Raw genomic sequence first — 19530 nt, forward strand, 5'->3', positions numbered from 1 at the left:
AGAGCCACATTTTGGAGCATGTTTGATTTCTGTTTGTTTCTGAGGCTGAAGCAACAGAAGAGGCAGAACCCTCTTAGAATGTAATGCTGGGAGCCCATCTATCATAAACTCAGGTTGTATATAAGTGTAAATAAACCATATATCATAAAGACATCACCGTCTCCGCTGTGCCTCATTCCCAAAGGAAACACAAACCTTGGACCCCTGGAATCTCGCAACACTCAGATATTGGGGTGGCATGTAACAGTATTTTAGTAGTAGTAGTAGTAGTAGTAGTAGTAAATTTATTGTCAATGTACAACCTGTGTATGCTTTTAAAGAAAAAACAAAGTGGGGAGGAAACGGGCTCCACACACCCCATACTTTTAAAGCACGTTGCTCCCCCCAGGGAATGCTGGGAACTGTAGCTTGCACCTCACAAACCTATAATTTCTATCTGAAGAAATTATCTGAAGTGGTATCTGAAGAAGTGTGCATGCACACGAAAGCTCATACCAAAATATAAACTTAGTTGGTCTTTAAGGTGCTACTGAAGGAATTTTTTTATTTTGCTATAATTTCTAGCATCTATTACAAGCTACAGGTTCCAGGATTTTTAGGGGTTAAAATGTATGGTGTGTGTCAGAGGCGCTGATGCGGCTACTCACCCAGGATAGAAGAGTGAAAGGAGAATGACTGTGAGACAGAGGGAGGAGGAAAACATTTCTATAGTAACAAACCTGGGGATTAGTGGTCTTTGGTCTAAAAAGACTTCTAGCAAACCTCTTAGTCCTTTCTTCTTTCTTTACAGCTGATGGCTATCATTGGTTCCATCTTTCTTCTGCTTTACATCATGCTGTGTTACGAGAACTTCCATTTCCATGTGGCTCATATGTACGCTCATCTAGGGTACCCCAGTGCCCAGCACATTGTGGGACAGAGATATCTAAAAGGTAATACTTAACTTTGGCTGCCATCAGATGACTTCTGTGCCCAATTTGAATTTGTAATTTGTGAAAAGGACTTTTGTGCAGGATCTTGCCCTGTTCACACAGATCTAGGCTACCCATGATTGAACTTGAACTTTCTTTTTTTGCACCGAATAAAGAACAAGAACATTAGAAAACATTAGATAAAATAACCTGGGCTTCTTGATTAGATGGAAGATCTCTGCGTGTACAGGGACCCTTTCACATATTAGGTTGAATGTGTGGGCTTGCGGCAGCTGTTGCACAGCAGGATCACAAGTGCATCCTGGTTCCCCCTCTGTATTTTCAGCTACTGTGATAGCTGCCCTCAACATTTTGGACAATAGGGGTAGGCTTTTCACCTAACAGGCCTGTATTGTGAGGTTGTCAACTGATCAGCAAAAGATGGTCTGGCTTGTTGCTTTAACGGCAACTTGTGGAAATGAGCCAAGCCAAGTTTTTTCAAAGCATGGAGGTGTTCAGTATCACCACCGTCTGCTAAGGTCTGTAAACCAAGCTGCCCTTAACAGTGCAGGAGCAAGTACCAGTAAAAAAAAAGTTGGCAACCATATTGATTGTGACTTTGCCTCATTGCTAGGAGCTGGTGTGGAAAAGAATGAAGAGAAAGCCATGCAGTGGTTCAGGTGAGAAGCGGGTAATGATTCATTCTATTGTTGCAGGCATCCGTCTGTCTCAGGAGACAATGGAGGAGTGAACCTTTGGGGGTGAAGTCAAACTGTTGGAAGTCCGCAGTGCCTGCTGCGGCTATTTATTATAAATAAAGCTTTCAGGGAAGCTTTTAATGTGTGATGGATTTCTGTATTTTAATGTTTGATGGATTTCTGTATTTTAGAATTTCTGTTTTGTTGGAAGCCACCCAGAGTGGCTGGGGGAACCCGGCCAGATGGGCGGGGTATAAATAATAAATTATTATTATTATTATTATTATTATTATTATTATTATTATTATTATTATTATTATTAAATAGATCCATAGCTGTCCAGAGCTCCAAGGCCAATGGGAGGAACAGCAAAGTAACCATTTCCTGGTATTTTGGTTTCTAAAACTCCCATTTATGAAAAGGCATAGTGAGGGATCTGAGGGCTCAATTCCAACAAGAAACAGCCATCTCCATTGGGATGGACAAAAGCCAAGGGGCTCCTGAGCATTTAACAGTTCTTTGTAGATACTGTAATGTGGGCAAGTGCATCTCGTGAAGAAGTAAGAATTAAACGGCTGTACCTGCCGATATTGCAATTAGGTAATTTTACCCTCTGGGTCTGGGATAGCTACCCCTGGGATAGCTCAGTTGGTAGAGCATGAGATCCTTAATTTCAGGGTCATGGGTTCAAGCCCCACCTTGGATTCCTGCATTGCAGAGGGTTGAACTAGATGACCCTTGTGGTCCTTTCTAACTACAATCCTATGATTCTATGAAATAGTCTTAAGAGGGTTCCCCTCACATACATTTTGATGTGCCAAGCCAGTCCTGCTGCATTTGGGGGTCCTCCTGCTCAATCCGCTACATGGGGCCCTGGACATCTGCCCCAAAGCCCTGCCTTGACGGTACCACTAACACCTGCTGAATTTAAGAACACAAGAGCTCAGCTGGATCAGGCCAAAGGCCCGTTTTGCCTCACACTCTGTTCTAACAGTGGCCAACCAGATGCCCTTGGAAAGCCTGCAAGCTGAACCACCTGAGTGCAACAGCACTTTCCTCACCTGCAACTCCCAGAATCTGGGATTCAAAGGCATATGGGAGGTAGAACATAGCTAATGTATCTAGTAGCCACGGATAGTAGCAAAATTCCTTTGTCCTTGATCACCCTTCCTCTGCTAAATCCCGCAGCCGGGCATGCTCAACCTATCTCTTCAACATGCTTCCTAAATGTTTCTCCATTAAGCACCTTGATATGAAGAAGTAATCGATGAGAATAATTTATTCTAGGTGTAGTAATTGAGCTTATAGCCATCTGGAGAGCGGTTTGAAGGTCCCACGCCAGCAGGAAGTCCAGATGGGACAGGGTTTTTTTAAGGGTGGCCAGTTATGCATTGCCAAAACAGATTTGTATAGCCAAAAAGAAGAGGACAAAGGAGGATGTCAGTTTGCACATGGTAATTTATAAGCATAGACGCGAATTTAGAAATAATTGCCATGATTTAAATAAAAATACAATACATCTCATTATAGTGCAGAAGACACTAGGTGACCTGTGTGCCTCCTCAGTCTGTTGACCAGGCACTCCTGGCTGTGGATGGGCAACTTCAAGGCTTCTGCTCTCCTCTTTTATGGTTCCTAAACTGTAAACCAGGCTTGGACTGGGCAGCCCTCAAATTGGGGATGCCTTCAAATACAGCAAAGGGCTGTTCTCTATCAGGCCTTTCAAAATGGAGGTCTAGTCTCTGTAAAATAGGACACACGGTCACCGTAAGATTTCTTTCGACTTATACTGCCTGCACTTAATTCACCTCATATTCTGGTGTGGGATTTTTGGGCCTAGCGTAACACATCATATGTTTAAAGCCCCCACCCCACCCCACGAATTCTGGGACCTGTAGTTGGTTAAGGGTGTGGGGATTGTATAGTTCTGAGAGGGGTAAACTACAGTTCCCAGAATTCTCCCCCAATCTCCCTCACAAGTTGCTGTCTCTGGTGTGGCAGTAAAGGTGTTTCAAGCATGCCCCCATTTCATCAGCGAAATGTTGGAAGTTGCCACATTCTGCAAGTTTGTCTGACCTGGTCACCATGTTGACCCTAATTTGGAGCCTCTTTCCTTTGTCTTCTCTTTCAGACAAGCGGCAGAGCAAGGCCACCCACACTCCTCTTTCAACCTGGCCGTGGGGAAACTGAAGAACATGACAACTATCCTTGAAGAAGGGTATGCTTCATTTCTTTCTGCTCCTAGGGCAATAGTCAATCAAAGTCCTCCCTTCTCCATGAACGTGCTCTTGACTAACCCCCCTTGTCTTTCCCTGACTAGAAAGTTTCCTTAAATTCTGATAGCTCTTCCTCTCTGTCTGGATACAGGACAAAATGGGGGCGTGAGTATGCATAGCCTGTAGCACAAAGATTACAGTGCACCCACTTTTGCCTCAGGCCCTGTCTACTGCCAGCAAACTAGCCAGGTGGGAATGCAGCCCTTGAACTGAACAAAGTTCCTTGTCTCTCTTTGAGTGTGACTATAGATAAAGAACCCCAAGAAGGGAGAGCAGGGCTGGATCTAGACACATCAAAGAAGTGTTTCAGTTAAACACGTTGTCAATTTAAAGTAGGGTTGCCCTGTGTCCTCTTTTTCCAGGACACGTCCTCTTTTTCATGATGAGAGTCGTCACAGAGACCCATAATTAAAAGCAGAAGTAGGGAAAGGTGTCCTCTTTTATTGCTCTTCAAAATATGGCAACCCTAACGGGGAAACCCGGTAGAGAAAGACGGGACTCCACAGCGCCATCTGGTGCCACAGTGTTATATTGCATATACAACGCTTTTTCTTTACCAATCTAGCTGAGTCCCAGGAGGGGGCTTCAAGTTGCCCATCAACAAGTAGCTCCCCACAGCAGACTAAGCAGGCATGCATCTGCTGTTACTTGGTCACAGTCTTGCTCCTCACTGGTGAGGTGTATTATTATTTTTGCTTACATTCTGTTAGTTATTTCTTAATTTGCATTGTATACAATAGCATGTGCAAATGTTATGCAAATCTGCACGTCTTTACCTTTTTTTTTTTTTGGCAATGCATCGGACACACCAATGGGCACCATGGCAAATGTATAGATAATGAAGAAGCGACGCAGGCACAAAACTGCCCATTCCCACACTGTTCTCATTTCTCCTCTCTGTCTGCCTGTTTATCTGATAATGATTGCCTATCTTCCAGGGATGTAGAAAAGCTTCTGAATGTAGCTGCTGGTCATGGACTCCAAGAGGCCCAAAATCTCCTGGATAACATCCGAAACAGGCATCTACCCTGAGAGACCAGGACTATCGAACAACATGGTTTCCGAGTATATTTGTGTGTTTTGGTTCTGCTTGTATTTCCGATGCTTGGTTTTGGAAACACTGCTGCTTCCTTATATGTGGAGTTAATTGGCATGATTTAGCGTATGGTGCAGGAAGAAATACCCCATTCACGGCAACACGATGTACCAGACAGCGTGGTTTAGGATTTAAGGCCACCATCACTGGAGCAGTAGAATTTATTTATGCATTGTAATAGTCGGCTGTGACAGAAGTGAACATGGCGCATCTTTACCATGCAATCTATAATGGAAATTACCTTCATTTAGCATTCACTATGGCTTAACAGCTGCACTTTTCACAATGCAAGGAGCTGGGGGAACTAATTACATTGAACAGAAGCTGCCTCCACATTCATGATACCCTCATTTTCAAGCTACCAGGGGAATAATTAGATTGAGCAGAAGGCACAGTTCCTAGGCCTAGATATATATGATTTTTGTGGGTAATAAAGTCTTGTTTCATGAGAAATTTCAGACTGTGCTCTCTCATATATTTGTCATGACTGTTCAGTAAAAATATTTATGATACAACATGGGGCATTTTACAAGCATGATCTGGAAGGTTGTTGCTGCAGTCAAATTTGGGGTTTACAAGAGCACCTGGGAATAGGAACAGGATCACAAGGCACATGACAGAGTCCAGTTATGAAGAGTTGCCATTTTACAGCAGCTTTTAATCAAAACGTTAAGAGCTTAAGTGATGAAAGTCTGGCTCTTGGAGCTTTTAATCATTTCCTTTCACTTGTCATATCCGTTCACGGCTTTTCTAGCGTTCTTCTAGAACTGTGGTTCCCTATTAGCTAAGTACTGTGCACCCCATTTTTTTTAAAGCCAAGCCATGGACCCCCTACTTTTGAAAATGTTGATATCTTGGTGGTAGGTTTTCGTTATGTGAATGGTGCCACCATACTCTCCAACATGTCCCAGAGCAAAACTAGCTGTGCATCTTCCAGGCTGGGCTCCCGTGCATTTTTGGGCACCATGCTTTCATGTGAGATGTGTGTCTGTCTGCAATCACGCACATTTTGGGTAGCTGTGCTGTTGTGCAAGAGCATGGACCCCCCCAAAAGGATGTCTTGGACAGTTGATGGGTATGTGTCATGGACACCCTGTTTGGGACAGCGAGATATTGGAGGATATAATAAAGAGATACTTGAAAAATAGACACTCTGCTACTAAACTGTGGCCCTTCCCCTTAAGATTTATAGAGCTGCTGTTGAAGTTATCATCACCAATTGAATTTGTATACTGCCCTATACCCGCAGGTCTCAGGGTGGTTCACAACATAAAACAACAATATAAAAACATCCAGCCATGTTAGTCCATTCAGGGGGGAAACCCGCCCCCCAAGCAACAGTGAGCTTACTCAAAATTTTGACCACTATTTTTCAACCCTTTCCTTGGTCATCCTAATAAAAAGGATTCCTATTTGATTTTAAGGTGGTAAGTTTTGGTTTAAGGATGTGACATTCCTTGAAGTGAACACTAGGAGTCCCCAAAGCACTGTCTGAACTTTTCACGGGGACACAGTTCTTAGCGCAGGTCATAGCAGTATAGACAGTACGGTATATAATCCAGCGCTTCTCAAATGGTGGGCCTTGGTCCCCGTTTTAGGTGGTCGCTGGCGCCCCAGCCTGCCCAGTGCCTCCTCATTTGCCTGCCCCACCCTTATTTTGATTTAATATTTGATATGGCATTTTTATTCTGCTTTTCCAATAACAAACATTGAGCTCAAAGCGGCTCACAATCATTATAAAAGCATCAAAAGACAACAAACATTATGACTATACTATCAAACACAAGAACATGGAAATAAAGCAAACAACAATGAATTCATCAGTTTAATAAGATCATAGTCATTCGAAATATCAGACAATATCAAAAATCGTTCATCAAAATGATCAATACAGTTCAAGATGATTAATACCCTGGAACCAAGGGACTCCTTGCTGAGTAAAGGTGGTTGGGAGACAGAGAAATATGGCGGCGGTGGGTGGGTTGAGGAGAGGAAGAACTCCTTCCTCTGAGCAGAAGGTCTGGAGGTGGTGGTGAACGAATCAGAAAGTGAGATAAAAGCTAATAGGTATTGGGCAATAATGTTTTTTTAACAACAAACAAGCAAACTGGGAATATAAAGGAAGGGCATAAGAGCAGAAAAGTGTTGCAGGAGGAAGAAGTGAATGTAAAAGGACCAAAGAGGAGGTGTGAAAGAAACTCGAGTGCCAGAGGGATTAAGGGTTGAGTGTGAAGCGAGACTGGAAGAAGAAATTATAGGAGATGGGGTAAAAAAAACTTTGAGAGGCATGTAGGAATGGGAAGGGAAAAATATAAGAGAGTTCTAGCGCCTCTGGGTTAACTCATTCTGCCTAAAATGAGAGTGCTGAGTCACTATAATTCCAAAGCCTTTGCCTGCACTTAGCTGATGGAAAGGGAGAACTATGAAACTCCTTGCCACAGGGAAAATGTTGTGGGAAAGAATTTAGTCATTTCCTTAGATGGTTTAGATACCAGTAGAAAATGTTGCTAGTGATTGCCATCTTATTATGCTACACTCTGCCTCTGTCTGCCACCATTTTGGGACTAGCTCTGTCCCTGGACAACCATGTTGTGACTGATGGACCTCAGAACTTTTCAGTCGTCTCAAGCGGGCCCTGCAGGTAAGTAAGTATGAGAATCCCTGCACTAGTCTGAACTAAAGGTGGACAGAAAATTGCCCCTCTTTCTACCAGTGTCATTTGTTTCCTGTGAAAGCGAGGGGAGATTTTGGAGACCTGGTCTTCCAGCTAACGGCAGCAGTTCTTAACTTAATAGCCTATGAGAAAGTCAAAAAAGAAAAGAATTTGAAACATTGTATGTGAGACCTTTGGGGAGATCAAAGTGGCACCGTCTCCACTTACAGCCGTCTCAGAAGCAATTCCCATTGAGTTCAATGGGGCTTACTTGGAGGTATGTGTAGGATTGTGGCCTCACACCTCCTCATCATGACAGTATCTTGGCTTGGAAAAATACAACTCTATCAAGTCCAAGGTTGGAGAAATCCTGCTTTAATGAGATTAATCTCCTGGGTATTTTCTGCCTAGGTCAGATAAAATGAGCCCGATAACTCTGGAAGGAGCAGACTGTTGACTCTTCCAGCCCTCTGTGATTGCTTTTCCTGTCCTCTCAGGGTTACCGAGTGGAACAATTAAAAGTGTATTTTACTGGATTGGCCCAGGAGAATGAAGCAGTGGAGAGGCCAATTATTTGGCTGAATTCCTAATACCAATTGGCAACCGATGCCATTAATTGAAGTGAAAACCACAGCCAAATGTGAATATCAAATAGGCTTGAGGTTGGTAGACAAGGTTAGAATGTGATGATTTGAAGTTAACCGCCAATCACCCCACCCTATTGCCTTCCCGCACATCTTGCAACTCACATACGGATTTTCTCTGACCTTCAAATCCCTCCCCACCGTCCCTCCGGAAATAAAAGATGTCCCTGAATAAGGAACTTTCCTCATCACGGCTCCCACCCCACCCTCTTTCCACACAGTGTGCAGTTGCCTTTATGGCATTCCAGAGGGTTCAGCTGCCTTAGAATAATAGATTAATAGAATTGTAAATTGGAATGACCCCCCGGGTCATCTAGTCCAACCCCCTGCAATGCAGGAATCCCAAGTAGTCTTTCTACTGCAGTTATCACATTTCCTCCGGACTCAAAGGGCAATACCTTGTGCCTGGTGAAATACAGTAAGGCTCCCAGACAGCACGATACTCTTTATTTATTGGTATTTATATATTACATTTATATCCCGCCCCCTTTCCTTCAAAGTGGTGTGCAGATACACACACACACACTTTTCACAGGAGTAGCAAAATTGTAACTGCTACTCACCCACTGGTGGCAAAGAGGACTTCTGCAGAGCTTGGTTAGGCTGAGGCAGTACAGTAATTGTCCTGAGGAAAGCAGGTAATATGTTTTAATTAGCTTCTATTTCGTTTTTGCAAAATAGCTTTCAGGCTGGAGGTGCAGCAATTAAGTGAACATGATCGTGGGAATGAAATTCATTAAGGGACGTACCCTATAATTGCCTTTTACATTTGTCACCATCTGCAGCCCAGAGAGGTGTTTCAGCCCCTTGGTACGGTATCTAGCCCAACTAGAATAGGCTGGAGACAACTTAACCAATCCAATGAACATTAAGAACACCAAGCGGCTTCACATTCAGACCTGTGTTTGTTTCCTCTGCCAAACTAATACATGGCCTGCTTTGCTAAACAACTCACCAACCATGAGTTGAAGCCTACCAAAAACACTTGAAAATCCCCCTTTTTACAGTCTCGATATGAGGGCAAGGCTTTGTTGGGCTACATGTACAAGTCAAGTGGGCTGAATTTAGCAAAGTGGACCACAGATCTTGTACGGCAGGTCTGTTCTAGCCAATGCGCAAACCCTGACAAAAGTTGAGCTAAGATATAATTCAACCTACTGGTTCATCTCTCTCTCTCTTTTTAAAATCAATTTACAGTATTTATATTTTTTAGTTATATACATTTCAATAGTTTTACAGTTATTTCAACATTTTGAAACTCGACTTCCTCCTCATTCTGCAGTTCCTTAAATTTATTTTTTTATATATATCCTGCATATTCCAAATTAACTTAACTTATTCATTTATTCATCTACTCTAAATATAAAAAGGTAAAGGGACCCCTGACCATTAGGTCCAGTCGTGACCGACTCTGGGGTTGCGCGCTCATCTCGCATTATTGGCCGAGGGAGCCGGCGTATAGCTTCCAGGTCATGTGGCCAGCATGACAAAGCCGCTTCTGGCAAACCAGAGCAGCACATGGAAACGCCGTTTACCTTCCCGCTGTAGCGGTTCCTATTTATCTACTTGCATTTTTAACGTGCTTTCGAACTGCTAGGTTGGCAGGAGCAGGGACCAAGCAACGGGAGCTCACCCCGTCATAGGGATTCGAACCGCCGACCTTCTGATCAGCAAGCCCTAGGCTCAGTGGTTTAACCACAGCGCCACCTCTTATAAAACTGCAGGTTATTACAATAATCCTACCAATTTTATTATCTGTTTATAGTTTGTTTGTTAATATTCAATAAACCATTTCCATTCTTTTATAAAATGTTTGTTATCTTGATTTCCTATTTTTCCAGTAAGTTTCGCCATTTCTGCATATTCCACAAGTTTTTGTATCCATTTTTCTTTCATTGGGACTTCATCTTCTTTCCATTTTGGGGCAAATAGCATTCTTGTCGCTGTAGTTGCATACATGAATAAATTTCTATACAGTTTGGGTAGTTCTGCCCCTATAATTGCCAAAAGGGAATTACTGGAATTCATGTCTCTTATGAAACTGCTTGGAATTCTAAAATAGCTGAGGAGGAGAGAATGCTTTAATGACCCATTCAACATCAGGAACTATCCTTGAAGGGTCGAGGTCATATGTACGTACATGTGTTTCACACACCTCATTATTTAAAATTTAAAAGAAGACTGATCGTCGAAGAATTGATGCTTTTGAATTATGGTGCTGGAGGAGACTCTTGAGAGTCCCATGGACTGCAAGAAGGTCAAACCTATCCATTCTTAAGGAAATCAGTGCTGAGTGCTCACTGGAAGGACAGATCCTGAAGCTTAGGCTCCAATACTTTGGCCACCTCATGAGAAGAGAAGACTCCCTGGAAAAGACCCTGATGCTGGGAAAGATGGAGGGCGCAAGGAGAAGGGGACGACAGAGGATGAGATGGTTGGACAGTGTTCTCGAAGCTACAAACACGAGTTTGACCAAGCTGCGGGAGGCAGTGCAAGACAGGAGTGCCTGGCGTGCTCTGTTCCACGGGGTCATGAAGAGTTGGACACGAGTAAACAACTAAACAGCAAAACAGAAACATCGTCACCTACTCTCACCCCCATCCACCCTCCCATCCCCTATCTACCTTGTTTTCCCTCTTTCTTCTTAGTGTCTTAACAAATGAAACTGATTTGCAATAATGATACATGTTAAAATATGAGTGAAACTGCACACACCTTTGTAATTCAAGAAATCTTTAATAAAAAATATTTTTAAAAATAAAAAACAGCAACAACTTGGCGGTGGGAGGGGTGGAGTTTACTCAGGACAGATATAATGGTGTGTGGGGATGTGGTTTTGTTTTTTAAAAAAACTATCCTTGCCCCCCATCGCAGTCCCAGCCAAATTCGGTCCTGAAGTTCTTTATCTGGCGAGAAACCCTGCTGCAAGTGAGAATGGCACATTCCCTCCAAAACATAAAAACCAGCTTTAGGAACCTTCCAAACTGTGGTCACATCTGCACTATACAGTTATAGCACTATTATACCACTTTAACAGTTGCAGAGAATCCTGAGAATTGTTGTATGTTAAGCTTGTAGTTGAAGTCTGACCTCACGGAGCTACAACCCCAAGGATTCTCCATGACTGTTAAAGTGGTATAATAGACTTTAAAACCAGGGCCGGTCCAAGACATTTTGGTGATCTATTTATGCACCGGGCTAGTTAACACAGGGCCTTAGCTGAGTGGTAAAGCATCTGTTTTTCATGCAGAAAGTCATAGAATCATAGAGTTGGAAGGGACCACAGGGATCATCTAGTCCAATTCCTGCAATGCAGGAAACTTTAGCCCAACATGGGGCTCAAACCCCTGACCCTGAGATTAAGAGTCTCATGCTCTACCGACTGAGCTATCCCTCAGCTCCCCCAGATTCTCTTCCTGGCATCTCCTGGTGGGGCCCGGGAGAGCTAGCAGCCTGAAAGCCTAGAAAGCCTGTATGTGAATGACAATGTATTTGCTGCAGGCAAGCTCCTGTAGCCTCGAAACATCCGTGACATACAGTTTATGCAACAGGTGAAGATTTTCCTAGCATGGAGCCAGTGCCACAAGGGACATGGCACCTACAGCTACCCTACTGCATGTGTCAAGTCACTGGCTGGCGCTCGGGTGAGTAGTTGGAAGAATCACACAATACGGTTTTCCGTTTCGGGACCTCCTCCAGCCCAGATGCTGTTCTGTGAAGACTTTGGCATCGTCCCATGTGTTGCTTCTTTGTTGCTAGGGGCCGGTAGGTAAGAGATCAATTTCCAACCCCCTAATACAAGTCAGCTTTAGCTGAGCTCAGGAAGAGACTCAGAAGGAGGCAGGCAGTGTGATGGGCTCAGGGCCAGTGGGCTTCTTAACCTGCTCACTCAGGTGAGAAGACCCACCTCCCAGAACGCACTAGTGGGGTGGCAAATCGGCAGAAGTGGAAGGAGAATGAGGGATAAATGTTGGACGATGGTGAGGGAGCGGCAGTGGGACAGCGCCGCCTATTGGCTGGGATGCTGGCAGGGGTGGTTTTTTGGTAAGGCTTAAGCATCACCAAAAAAGGAGGGCCGATGTCAGTGGGCATGTTTGCAGGTGCTAACTTATTTGTAGCTATGCAAACTTCAAAATAAGGGCTATAATTTAAACAGAAATCTCATCCTGGTGCAGAGGACTGCGACCAGGTTATCTACGTGTCTGCTCCATCTGCTACCCAGATTGCTGGCTTATTGTTGCTGGGCAACTTCAAGGTCCCTGCTCTCCCTCCTTATGGTTCTTTATTTTGTTAAAGCGGAATTGGATCAGACAGGTCTTCAACGGAGGGTTGCACTTAAGCAGCCCTTTGGGGGTAGGGCTGTAGCTCAGTAGTAGAGCACCTGCCTTGAATACAGAAGGTCACGGGTTTGATCCCCAGTGCCTCCATGTAGAGCTGGAAGAGAAATGTGCTTGAAACTCTGGAGAGCTGCAGCCAGTCACTGTCAATAATACCGGGCATGGGATCCAACTCCTAAGGACCAAGGTCCATTTGGACCTCTTCTGGGTCCCTCCCTGGTCCCCTGCCGCACACTCTTCAGAGTCCTGCCAGTTCCTGACAATGAGTTTGATTCCTGGGAACGCCCGCTCTTTTGTACCTGGCATGACCATTTGGGGCCAAGTGTGCAAAAAGTTGAGTCTCACAGCAGATGGTTTGAGTTTTGAGCTCCTGCTGGAACCAAACACACACCTCCTGCTTTTCCACTCCATGCAGTGAGCCACTCCATGTGGTTGCTACCAGTTCTTTCTGCGACTTCTCTAGTTGTGTGACCTGGGCTGCATTGCAAAAGGGCCCCTTCCCTCTTTAAGTGGGTCTTCTGGACCCTTTGTCTCTGAAGGACTGGGCATGCCTCCTGCCCAGGGCGGGACTGTTTAGGTGCTGCGTTGTGTTGCACAGGCTTTCCTACTTCCCCTCCAAAATTGTGCTCATGAGCAGCAACAGGGGAATCAAACCTTTACCTGGAGTGATGCCCAGAGACTGTCAGAAGCAGGGGCATTGCTGGCTGTGCCACAGGGACCGATAGACTGGGGTGATGCAGGGTGCTGTGTGTTGCATGCTGGTTGTGTGTTGCAATGCAGAGTTGTGCTCTGGAAACAGATCCTCATTGCTGTGAGTTTAATGGCTGCGTGTGCTGCAATGTGGGTGTTGTTATTGGCATAGCCCGTGGCAGGCGGTTTCAAGAGTTTTCTGATTTACCGTGTTTTCTCCTCCCTTTCTGTTCTGCGCTGATAGAGAATATGTCAGCCACTTTGCCAGTTGTACACTGCTGGCCCCTGCTGAATCCAACCAGCTCAGCAATTCTGTGGGACAGCCTCCACCAACCTGGTGCACTCCTGCTGTTTTGGACTACAATTCCCATCAGCTCCTAGCTGTAGTTCAAAACCCCTGTAGGCGGTTTACGCTTGGCAAAGCCTGGCGTAAAGGATTGCGGAGCTGCTTGCATTCAGCAATGATAGGTGTCGGATACGCCTATGTGAGCTGATTTTGTATTTCCTGGATGCCTTTGGCTGCTCCTCAGGCTAAGGAATAAGTAAAGAAATGGGAAGACAAATTAAAGCAATCGGAAACAGTGCCCTCCGAATCATTGAAAGTGAATTGAGTTCGGCCTTAAGGTTGCAAACAAAGCTGCCAAGATGCATTAAAACATTTGTCAGATGAAAACAGGTGATCTTGTTCGGTGAGGGCCAGCTCAAGTGGAACACTTGGTATTCATAGGATGACTGTCACAAGCGCGTGCACACACACAAATCCATGTCACAAACATATACAGGCTTTGGTGGAGCCTTGAAATGCCGCTCCAGAGCTGCTGATACTTCTAAGCTACATGACAGCTGTGCAGTTGTAGTGATGCTACTCGCTGGCCAGCCCAGCTGCCAAGGTTGGAGTCAGGCATAGGTCAGCAACAAATACAACAAATCACCTGAGGCCAGTGAAGTTAAATCTCTACTCAATGAAACAACCATAGAGCTTCGGCCTAGTGGTCTCAGCAAGTCTTCCAAGGAGGTCTTGCCCCAATAGAGCAGTTGCGAGGACTGAAGGTCCCTGCCTTCCCATGCCTATCTAAGGCTCCTTTTCTCCAGGGTTTTCCCCATGCAGTCTCAAACTGCATCTGTGCACAACTAATTTCTGTTTTGCTCTTTTCATTTCTCCGTGTGTTCCTAAAGACTGGGGGGAAGGAAGCTGGTCACAGCAGCAGTGGGGGGACTCCCTGGATTCTTCACCTCACTTCTCTCCAGCCTCTGCTTCAGCCTCCAAATCTGAACTGCACTCTGCCACGGATTCTTCCTGCTCACTAAGCCCAGTTGCCTCTCTTGCTGCTGACACCTCCTCCCCCCAGTCTGCTCCTTCTCTCTCTGAACACTCATCACTGTCCCAGCACCAATCCCCTGGCTCTGAGCCTTTCTTCCCTGGGGGTTCCCTAGGGGGTTCCCTGACTCCCACCACTCCTCTGCATCCAGTCAGTCCATGACAACAGTTCAGCAAAAAGAATTGTTGGTGGGTGCACACCTTCCATGGCCCTCAGAGATGAACCACATGCTGATTCCTCTTTTATTGAGATCGATAAATTTGCATTTAAATGGTTTTGTTTTTTTAAAAAAAATAAAAAATAAAAAATGTTAGGTTGCCCAGAGAACATTAGTTTAAAATGGTTGCCATGAATAAATAAATATGCATGGGTTTCAAAACTGCTTACCCTTGGCTGGATTATGCCCAAAATAAATAATATACCAGCATGATTTCTTTTCTTTTTTTGCTGACTACAGTGAGAGCAAGATTGGCATACCAAGCCTGCAAGCAAACAAAATAAATACTCCCCTCACCTTCTCTGCAAAGTTAATGCAGAACAATGACTGCCTGTGTCAGAGGTATTCTGAAGTTGCCAGTGGAGCTAATGAACAAAAACATTGACTAAGTGTCCAAAACCTGTCAGTGCGCTGCACTCTGATGACTCTGGGAATTCTTTTAATGATCTACCGAGAAATGCCACACGAATAATACAACAGAATCATTCTTAAAAGCACAACACTGGGCACTTCACAAACTTCTAGTTCAGCATGTCCAAAGGCAAATACTATTTTCCTGGGCATGGGTATCGTGGGGCATGAGTTCTTCTGGGGAACCAAATCCTATGCCATTCTGACAACACTGAAGATAAAGTCGGGCCTTCATGTACTGTTTAGGAATTAAAATAAAAAAAATTCCTTCCAGTAGCACCTTAGAGACCAACTAACTTCGAAAGCTCATACCAATGACAAACTTAGTTGGTCTCTAAGGTGCTACTGGAAGGAATTTATTTATTTTGTTTCGACTACGTCAGACCAACATGGCTACCTACCTGTTTAGGAATTGTCCTGTCAGGTCAGGAAACTTTGCATATTTGCATAATAGCTTCATTTAAATTACAGAGTGCAGAAACTCTTCTTATGCAGCGTTTAGCATTTTCTCTGGGAAACGCAGTGTGCTATACTGTATGTGTGTAGATACTGAACTTTTTCTGAATTTATTTTTAAACATATGATGCCGCTGTTAAGGCTGCTATTTTAAATGGAAAGATTGTATTTCCTGCTACTGGGGAAAATATATTGATATTTATATCTTTTTCCCATTGGGGTGAAAGCAGCTGGGGGAACATTTTGCAGAACAGTGACACAAGGAGAAAAGGTTACTGGAAACTGCAAGAAGGCTTGGGCCCTGTTGCACTTAGGTCCTTTGTGAGGGCATCTGGCTGGCTACTGTGAGAAGAGGATGCTGGACTGGCAGGATGCAGCCGGCGCTCCTTAAACTCTTAAGGCGAAGACGCCATCTGCCATCAGTCCATCTAAAATTGGGATGGGGGTGGGGAGAGACCAAACTAACTAAAAGAATCACAAAGATACATGTGAAATGTAAAAGTAAAGGACCCCTGGACGGCTAAGTCCAGTCAAAGGTGACTATGGGGTTGCGGCGCTCATCTCCCTTCAGGCTGAGGGAGCCGGCGTTTGTCCACAGACAGCTTTCCAGGTCATGTGGCCAGCATGAGAAAGCTGCTTCTGGTGAACCAGAGCAGCACACGGAAACACCGTTTACCTTCCCGGTACCTATTTATCTACTTGCACTTTGATGTGCTTTCGAACTGCTAGGTTGGCAGGAGCTGGGACAGAGCAATGGGAGCTCACCCCGTCTTGGGGATTCGAACCACCGACCTTCTGATCAGCAAGCCCAAGAGGCTCAGTGGTTTGGACCACAGCACCACTCGTGTGTATCTTTGTAGTCCTGCCCTTTGCTGCTAATCTGCCATGCGGAGGGACTAAATGAGACTATCAGCTTGCAAATTTTTTAAATATGTTTTTGCAGTGAAGAAGCATGAGGGGCTTGGGACAATTTATCATGTCCCTGTTGCTGAATCTCACACCTCTCAGCACTTCATAGCACCCAATGATGAATGGGTTGTTTACTACTTTCTGCCTTGGTCTCAAGGGAGAGGTGGGGTGGGGATCCTGCCAGCATTTCTGGAAGTTTTGTTTTTTTAGGGCAGTATTTTCTTTAGTTTACAAGAAGAGGTTATGAGATGATTAAAGGGTAGGTTTAAAGCCTGCCACTGTCAATTCTCGTTAATTTACAATGCAGACATTTTGCTTGCTTTCTGGATGATATCATCCCACATTCTTGTCCTTGCAGCTAGTATTTAAGATTCAGCAGTGTGTTCATAAATAAGTTAGGTGTGAATAGTGAAGTGGCTGAATTTTGCAGGTAAATGCAACACTTCCTTTGCTGCTGCTAATGAATGCCCTTTTGTGTTGTTGTTGTTGTTGTTTTGGTGTTGTTGTTGCAACAATTTGCAATTTTAATATTGCATGTTGTATTACTGCTTCTTTTGTCAGCTACTTCGACTTTTCATCTGAACTGAACAATGGGATAAAAGTTTTTAAATAGGACATTTAATACCGGTATGACATTTGTTCAATATCAAGTGGTTTAGAAAAGCAAGCAAGCAAGCAAGCAAGCAAGCAAGCAAGCAAACAAACAAACAAATGTCAAATCATTCCTATAAGAGCTCCAAAGGATTCTTTCCAAACTGGGAAGGTGTAGCTTAATCCCAGTATGCACAGGCAGAGAGAAAAAGAGCCAAGCCCAGTATTCAAGATACTGTATTTTTGGATTTAATCATTCAAAGAGATATACGTACCTCGGATTACAGACGCTTCAGGTTACAGACTCCGCTAACCCAGAAATAGTACCTTGGGTTAAGAACTTTGCTTCAGGATAAGAACACAAATCGTGTAGCGGCAGCGGGAGGCCCCATTAGCTAAAGTGGTTGTTGTTGTTGTTGTTTAGTCGTTTAGTCGTGTCCGACTCTTCGTGACCCCATGGACCATAGCACGCCAGGCACTCCTGTCTTGCACTGCCTCCCGCAGTTTGGTCAAACTCATGTTCGTAGCTTCGAGAACACTGTCCAACCATCTCGTCCTCTGTCGTCCCCTTCTCCTAGTGCCCTCAATCTTTCCCAACATCAGGGTCTTTTCCAAGGATTCTTCTCTTCTCATGAGGTGGCCAAAGTATTGGAGCCTCAGCTTCATGATCTGTCCTTCCAGGGAGCACTCAGGGCTGATTTCCTTAAGAATGGATAGGTTTGATCTTCTTGCAGTCCACGGGACTCTCAAGAGTCTCCTCCAGCACCATAATTCAAAAGCATCAATTCTTCGGCGATCAGCCTTCTTTATGGTCCAGCTCTCACTTCCATACATTGCTACTGGGAAAACCATAGCTTTAACTATACGGACCTTTGTCGGCAAGGTGATGTCTCTGCTTTGTAAGATGCTGTCTAGGTTTGTCATTGCTTTTCTCCCAAGAAGCAGGCGTCTTTTAATTTCGTGACTGCTGTCACCATCTGCAGTAATCAAGGAGCCCAAGAAGGTGAAATCTCTCACTGCCTCCATTTCTTCCCCTTCTATTTGCCAGGAGGTGATGGGACCAGTGGCCATGATCTTGGTTTTTTTGATGTTGAGCTTCAGACCATATTTTGCGCTCTCCTCTTTCACCCTCATTAAAAGGTTCTTTAATTCCTCCTCGCTTTCTGCCATCAAGGTTGTGTCATCTGCATATCTGAGGTTGTTGATATTTCTTCCGGCAATCTTAATTCCGGCTTGGGATTCATCTAGTCCAGCCTTTCGCATGATGAATTCTGCATATAAGTTAAATAAGCAGGGAGACAATATACAACCTTGTCGTACTCCTTTCCCAATTTTGAACCACTCAGTTGTTCCATATCCAGTTCTGACTGTAGCTTCTTGTCCCACATAGAGATTTCTCAGGAGACAGATGAGGTGATCAGGCACTCCCATTTCTTTAAGAACTTGCCATAGTTTGTTGTGGTCGACACAGTCAAAGGCTTTTGCATAGTCAATGAAGCAGAAGTAGACGTTTTTCTGGAACTCTCTAGCTTTCTCCATAATCCAGCGCATGTTTGCTATTTGGTCTCTGGTTCCTCTGCCTTTTCGAAATCCAGCTTGCACTTCTGGGAGTTCTCGGTCCACATACTGCTTAAGCCTGCCTTGTAGAATTTTAAGCATAACCTTGCTAGCGTGTGAAATGAGCGCAATTGTGCGGTAGTTGGAGCATTCTTTGGCACTGCCCTTCTTTGGAATTGGGATGTAGACTGATCTTCTCCAATCCTCTGGCCATTGCTGAGTTTTCCAAACTTGCTGGCATATTGGGTGTAGCACCTTAACAGCATCATCTTTTAAAATTTTAAATAGTTCAGCTGGAATATCATCACTTCCACTGGCCTTGTTATTAGCAGTGCTTTCTAAGGCCCATTTGACTTCACTCTCCAAGATGTCTGGCTCAAGGTCAGCAACCACACTATCTGGGGTGTACGAGACCTCCATATCTTTCTGGTATAATTCCTCTGTGTATTCTTGCCACCTCTTCTTGATGTCTTCTGCTTCTGTTAGGTCCTTACCACTTTTGTCCTTGATTATGGTAATCTTTGTACAAAATGTTCCTTTCATGTCTCCAATTTTCTTGAACAGATCTCTGGTTTTCCCCATTCTATTGTTTCCCTCTATTTCTTTGCATTGCTTATTTAAGAAGACTCTCTTGTCTCTCCTTGCTGTTTTTTGGAAATCTGCATTCAGTTTCCTGTATCTTTCCCTATCTCCCTTGCATTTTGCTTGCCTCCTCTCCTCCGCTATTTGTAAGGCCTCGTTGGACAGCCATTTTGCTTTCTTGCA

The 19530-nt window shown here is 44.3% G+C and overlaps 1 protein-coding gene across 1 annotated transcript; it reads left to right on the plus strand.

The window, feature by feature from the left end:
* The first annotated feature begins 721 nt into the window (after positions 1-721).
* On the plus strand, positions 722-5424 carry LOC132592623 (sel1-repeat-containing protein YbeT-like). The gene is made up of 4 exons (XM_060278476.1): positions 722-932; positions 1546-1591; positions 3741-3827; positions 4824-5424. The coding sequence occupies exons 1-4, from the start codon at positions 794-796 to the stop codon at positions 4915-4917; spliced, it is 366 nt and encodes a 121-aa protein (XP_060134459.1). The 5' UTR covers positions 722-793; the 3' UTR covers positions 4918-5424.
* The last annotated feature ends 14106 nt before the right edge of the window (positions 5425-19530 follow it).

This window comes from Zootoca vivipara, chromosome 9 (genome assembly GCF_963506605.1).
Source record: "Zootoca vivipara chromosome 9, rZooViv1.1, whole genome shotgun sequence".
Lineage (NCBI taxonomy): Eukaryota > Metazoa > Chordata > Lepidosauria > Squamata > Lacertidae > Zootoca > Zootoca vivipara.

Bases quoted from the DNA above. Each gene is read 5' to 3' on its own strand.
- LOC132592623 (XM_060278476.1), top strand. From the start codon at position 794: ATGGCTATCATTGGTTCCATCTTTCTTCTGCTTTACATCATGCTGTGT. The intron at 933-1,545 runs GTAATACTTAAC...CCTCATTGCTAG, and splicing joins GGGACAGAGATATCTAAAAG to GAGCTGGTGTGGAAAAGAAT. The intron at 1,592-3,740 runs GTGAGAAGCGGG...CTTCTCTTTCAG, and splicing joins AAAGCCATGCAGTGGTTCAG to ACAAGCGGCAGAGCAAGGCC.